The following is a 6,000-nucleotide window of genomic DNA, read 5'->3' as shown; positions in this document are numbered from 1 at the left end:
GGATATATTGTGATGCTGACAGGATAAAGCTACTGAAAGTAGTAAAGTTACTGAAAGTGAGTGAGTGAAAGTTCTAAATCTGTCCAAACTTTCTTTCAGGAAGGTGACTTTCAGATTTTTTTTTCAGACTTATTCATAGAACATGTTCATAGATCTTGCATTCTTTATAATGATGAAGATGTAGAGATGCTCCTAGGCCATTTCTAGTCATTCCTGGGACTTTAAATATGCCCCAAATTATTTCCAATTTTAATGATTTAAATTGACACCTGCACTGTTGTTAATAATTAATCTGGCCATTTAATTAAATTAATCATTTACTTTAGGTCATAATATAATTCTTTTTAGTTTTGACAGTTTTTTTATTTTTTTAAAAAAACATTCTACTTCTTTAAGATCATGAGACACATTGATGGCACTGTACTGGAGTCTGTGTGGTTGCACTGTCTAAGCTTTTGCATTATATCTCTAGTTATTTTATTTGTATGCTGTAATTGATTTGTAATGGAGGTCGTGTAATGGTGTGGGGAATGTCTTCTTGACACACTTTGGGACATTAATACCGATTAATCATCGCTTGAATGCCACAACCTATTTGAGTATTGTTGCTGACCATGTGCATTTCCTCATGGCCACAATTTACCCATCTTCTAATGGCTACTTCCAGCATGATAATGCACCATGTCACAAAGCAAAAGTGATCTGGTTTCATGAACATGACAATGAGTTCTTCAGTGGTGCAAAGAGAGGCCCTACCCAGTATTACTATAGTGTTCCTAATAAAGTTCTCAGTGAGCATACATCCCTAAAGAGCTTTAAGTGCACAGTACCAGACATGAGATCCTCTAAATAATGGTACAGTAGGTCCATTGAGTGTACTCAATGTTTCCTACTAAGGCCCAAAAACATGCCAGTAGGTGGACTGTCTATGAGAGTGTGATTATGTGTGCAAGGTGACCTGTGATGGATTGGCATCCTATCCGGGGTGTATTCCCACCTCACGCCCAGTCTTCCCAGGGCTTTGGATTCACCAGTACCCTTAACAGGATCAAGTGGTTACTAAAGTTCAATGAATATATATACGTGAACATGTACTGTATTTGACAGTGATAAATGCATGTATATCAGTCACATATGCTGCTCAAAATTACTGACACAGACAGAAGAACAGGGTTTAAATAGTTTACTATTGGGGGTTATCTTCATTGCATGTACAGGAACAGGCTGATCCAAGAAAAAAAACCAAACACATTTAGATGTTTTATGAAGGACTTAGATGAACATAGATTAATGTCACAAGAAAATATGTAAATTTTTACTAAAGACAATAAAAATAATACTTTAAGTTAAAAAAAGTACAGGGCACTGTCAATTCTCAGCCAGACTTGGACATAGCACACGGTGGTTTTTTATTTAGATGCATTAGTCATAATTACTAGGAATGAAACCAACAATGATTAAACAATCTTAGACATGAGACTCATCACAACCCTGTATAAATCTTCATTTTATACAGTTTGTGACAGAAATAGGGAAATCAGGTAGGAAGGTCATCTCAGTTTACGTTTCTAGTGGATGCCATCACCTGATGTTTTATGGCTTATTACATGTTTGGAATTCAATTTCAGCTTAGAACTGTAGAAACACTTCAAATGACATTTTACGCTCCCTAGTTAAATACTTGTCTTAATTGCATTCAGCACTAAAGCAGAAAAAAAAATCCTTCATTAATGTATGAATTTGACTTAATTGCTTAGATCTATATAGTGCTTTTCTAGGCACTCAAAGCACTTTACATTGTAATGGGGGGGGGGGGGGGCGGGGGGCACACCAGTGTGTAGAAAGTGACTTTACTATTTCTTCATACCCAGCCTTCACATTTCAGATATAATGGAGGGAGAGGTTTCTCAGGTGATTGTCCCTATTCAAATGATTAAACGTGATGTTAATTCTTATCATTCAAAGGACTGCTAACAATAATCATGCCCCTGGTGTTTTCTGATGGTCTTTCAATCAGTGCTATACATTTGTTTAGTGAATCAATTTCATTAGTTCCTTTTTCTTCTTCAAAAAGTGGTAAACAGTTACAGTAAGAGGAATACATTGTTTAAATACAAGAGGGCTCTTCACAATCCTTTTACACTATTTTATCCATTGTCTATGAGGCTATATTAAAGACGATTTGCTTCAATTATTCGGTGCTTTTGCAATAAAGGCAAACAGCTGGTTAAAGGAACTATTAGTGTTATATATAACAAGTGATAACATTGCCACTATGAAGCAGTGATGTGTGATTGCAAATATTGCTGTACAGTTAAACTGCTAATCAGCTGGCTTACATATACATAAAACAATCATACATGAAGACTACTGTGGTGTCCTATACAATTCTAGAGACATGTTTGAGACATTTACATGTTACACACAGTGACACATACAATCTCACGGTGTTTATCAAAGTGGTAAAATTAGTTGCATTTTAGTGGGGTGGCACAAAAAAACAGTTATAAGTACTACTTCTTTTAACAGACACACAAGTTCATTCAAGTGACCTTGTGCCCCCCCAACCAAAATTGATTTGTAACTGCTAAATAAAGTGTCCACGGTCCAGAAACCCTCCACCTGTAGTGATCAATAAGAAATGAAAGGGAGTTTAACTAACACTCAACACAAAAATACTTCTGTGTGCACAAAAATGCTTAAAGGAATACAAAATTAAGCATGTAATAGTAAACGATACATGTATGATCAGCATTTTCTCTCAGACATCTTGTAAATAATCACATGGTAGATTATTTGTAGTGTGATTGACAGCTCCAAATGAATCTCCTTCAATGCAGCCGGATTTTTTAGCAAATCAGTACGAGTAGTGTATGCTACTCAAACGCAGAGCAACAGTCCCTTATAACGACACCAAACTGCTTAAGCTTCGAGTCCAAGCAGACTTGCCCCCCCCCTTTTATATGCACAATATTCACACCAACATTCGGTCTATGGTAAACTATAGAAATGTCCATGGTGTTTAGTGTTTACTGAACGATTCATTTCAATCGTTGCATAAGATCTAATCAGGAAATGGCTGTATATATTGGCATGAACAACATGATGGCACAGAATGAACGGACATACAGGAAAAGGATCTAGTAGAAGAGGCTACTGCTGGGCACATCAGTTATGAGGTGAGTGAGGAGAGGGTGTGTGCATTTAAGGGCTGTATAGGAAAACTAGTCTCCAATCTCAGCTCGGGTCGTCATCGGGGTTGTGCTGATCCAGTAAGCGCACATGTGTGAAGGGAAAATGGCCTCTCTTTCCCTTGCACTCGCCCTCCCATTGCCCGTTTACGTTGATCTTCGTCACCATTACCAAGTCGCCAACCTGAAGCAGGGAACAAAATGTTAACGCAAGAACACAACAAGGACAAAAAGCAAAGTTGTACCTTCTCAATGATGAATTACCTCTAAAGCAAGAGCTGTCTTATCATAAGCATTGGGAACTCTTTTCTGAACCGCTCTGGCCAACACGGGCCCATTTTGCAGGTTGGGTAAAGATGTGGGCTGGGCATACGGGCCTGGCTCACCAAGCACAGGAGGGGATTGGGAATTGTGGCCATCTGAATTTCCCACAGTGCCCGTTCCTCCACCGCACAGGGTCCCTGACGTAGGAGAAGCAGGCCGGAATTTCTCCACATACGGCACGGGAATCATACCTACACGGCCTTCTGAATTCTGCGCATTCCACCACTGCTCTTCAGGCTTCTCCAAAACCCGCAGGACATCACCCTTTCGAAAGGGCAGGTCCTCGTCATCGTTGCCAGGAAAGTCGAACAGAGCACGGACATATTCCTCCTCAAGCCTCTGGGGAACTCCTCCTGGCCCTGTACAACCAACACCAATCCCCGAGTACTTGGCTTTGTTGATGGGCTCAATCAGAGTGGTGGTGTCTAGGTAGTGTATCTTATAAAACTCCAGCAGGGCAGGTAGTGCATCAAATTCCTGGTCTCCAATACGAAAGCGAGAAGCCAGGCCTGAGAGGGAGATGGAGACAAGAGATTATACAATTCCTGGTGAATAAATAGCAAGTTTACATAAATGCCTACATTGTCTTGAGTCGAAGCCAGTTCTGAGTGCTGGAATGATCTGGTCCAATGCAATTGCGCACAGACATTTATATTTAAGACTGCGTAAGAAATTGTGGACCAACAACCTCTGTTTAACCATTTTGCTAATATCTGAAGCATCATCAGGACTTAAGATGGGTCTTTATATCAATCCTTTAACATATTAACAATAAGATACATTTTAATTCACCTATTGTGTTCTAACCTGTCAATATCAAATACTTAAATAGTTTTCTGCAACACAAATATATGTATTTATAATAATGCAATGCTCAATAATGTGTGAGCATGGTGGGGTACAAAAGACAAAAATTACCCTCCACTCTTACCCACGTCTATATTTGTGACTTTCTACTCTACTGCATTACATGCTCACGGTATTTGACTGGTTAGCTAGCTTACAAGCTAACTAGCAAAGCTAACGGTAACGCATCATCTCTTTATAGCTCCTAACAAATGAAGATCAACTTGATTTGTCAATATTAGTCTAGGGGAAGTCAAACGGTTTTTCTAAGACGCCACATACATGAATAAAGTTTCCTAAAAGATGTGCACAACGTCAAGCAACGCTAGCTGCAGAGAACGTTAGCATGCAGCTAACTAACGTTAGCTAGCTCAAAAGCTAAATTAAAATACTAACGTTAGGTATCTATAGAAGCTAAACGTTTCTGGTGTTTAGAAGCCATTTCGTGGGGATAAAACTGCTGTGGATAAAAAGGACACACTTAAAGGAATAAGCGCGTTGTTGTTGAAGTGAAGCGCGCGTTAGTGTTAACGCTAGTTTAGCTTCAGTTAGCCAGGTCCATGCATTAGCGCAGTCTTACCCGGGGCGGACTGCCGGCTGTTGCTGATGCTGTTGATGATATAATGAGAGACTTTAGAGTTTTCTGACACGGACAGCACATAGTCTCCGGGGCTGGTAATAGAGTCCCGCACTAAAAAGACGCCATGTCTCTGTCCCTGCAGCAGGGACACGGCCTCTTGTCGGCTAAGTCTGCCCCAGTACCAGCTTCCCCGGTCCTCCGCGTCGAAGTGTCCGGCCATGGCTGCCACCCAAAAGCCGAGGCTTCACCCGGGCCTGCTGTGTGTCCGGATCCGCCAGTCGCGCTCAGCTCAGCTCATACAAAAACTTCAGCGCCTTTCCGCCGTTAAACTCGTCCCGAGAAGCCACAGCATCCGCCTTTACTCACAACCAGTCCGGAAAAAAAGTGTCACAGCTGCAGCGCACATGTGCACAACCAAACCCGCGGCCGCTTTCCCCCAGATTAGCAGATAAACTAACTGCACCGCGACTTGCACTATAAGTTGTCACTGGGTAAGTTCAAATATTTGAAATGGCGGACTGGTGAAACAATCTTTGCACTTATTTCCCGGATGTGACGTCACGAACCCTCCATAATCATTATCGACACCTTCCAGAAAAAATACAACACACTCCTTCTAGAAATAACCATTTAGATAAGGAAGAATTTTGAGAAAATTACAGCACGGTTATGTCATGAGAGGAATAACAGACACGGAAAAGTCAGACGCTGAAACGGAAAAGTCCATACTTTTCTGCTTCAGTACTCACAATGCTGAACATTAATTTGGGTGTAGTTTATTTGAAAAGTGAGTCATGACTGGTTCTTTTATCCCTTGTACACTGTGGAAAGATTAAACACCACATAATCTTCTGTCAGCCTGTCTATATGAATCAAATTATTATTATTATTATTATTATTATTATTATTATTATTATTTTTACACTTATTCTTAAAAGCATTGTCATATTTGCAGTGACTTGAATGACCACTGAATGTCGCCATCGCCTGTATCGAGGTGTACATGTAAATTTTCCATGAAATAATATTAATGTGCACAATTGATTGATTTAAAAATCA

At 40.1% G+C, this 6,000-nt stretch overlaps 1 protein-coding gene across 1 annotated transcript; it reads right to left on the bottom strand.

Moving 5' to 3' along the window:
• Positions 1-1,168: 1,168 nt before the first annotated feature.
• On the bottom strand, positions 1,169-5,465 carry crk (v-crk avian sarcoma virus CT10 oncogene homolog). Its single transcript, XM_053646920.1, has 3 exons — positions 4,942-5,465; positions 3,456-4,024; positions 1,169-3,375 (listed from the first exon to the last, which is right to left on the bottom strand). The coding sequence occupies exons 1-3, from the start codon at positions 5,159-5,161 to the stop codon at positions 3,238-3,240; spliced, it is 927 nt and encodes a 308-aa protein (XP_053502895.1). The 5' UTR covers positions 5,162-5,465; the 3' UTR covers positions 1,169-3,237.
• Positions 5,466-6,000: the final 535 nt, after the last annotated feature.

This window comes from Ictalurus furcatus, chromosome 17 (genome assembly GCF_023375685.1).
Source record: "Ictalurus furcatus strain D&B chromosome 17, Billie_1.0, whole genome shotgun sequence".
Taxonomy (NCBI): Eukaryota; Metazoa; Chordata; class Actinopteri; order Siluriformes; family Ictaluridae; genus Ictalurus; species Ictalurus furcatus.
The sequence above is the reverse complement of the archived record's forward strand: the minus strand, read 5'-3'. Positions and strand labels throughout refer to the sequence as shown.

What these genes read in the sequence shown, in the direction of transcription:
- crk (XM_053646920.1), bottom strand. Translation starts at nt 5,161, where the DNA reads ATGGCCGGACACTTCGACGCGGAGGACCGGGGAAGCTGGTACTGGGGC. An exon ending in CAGCCGGCAGTCCGCCCCGG is followed by an intron (nt 4,025 to 4,941) that starts GTAAGACTGCGC and finishes TCTCCCTCTCAG; the next exon opens with GCCTGGCTTCTCGCTTTCGT. An exon ending in AGACAGCTCTTGCTTTAGAG is followed by an intron (nt 3,376 to 3,455) that starts GTAATTCATCAT and finishes TCCCTGCTTCAG; the next exon opens with GTTGGCGACTTGGTAATGGT.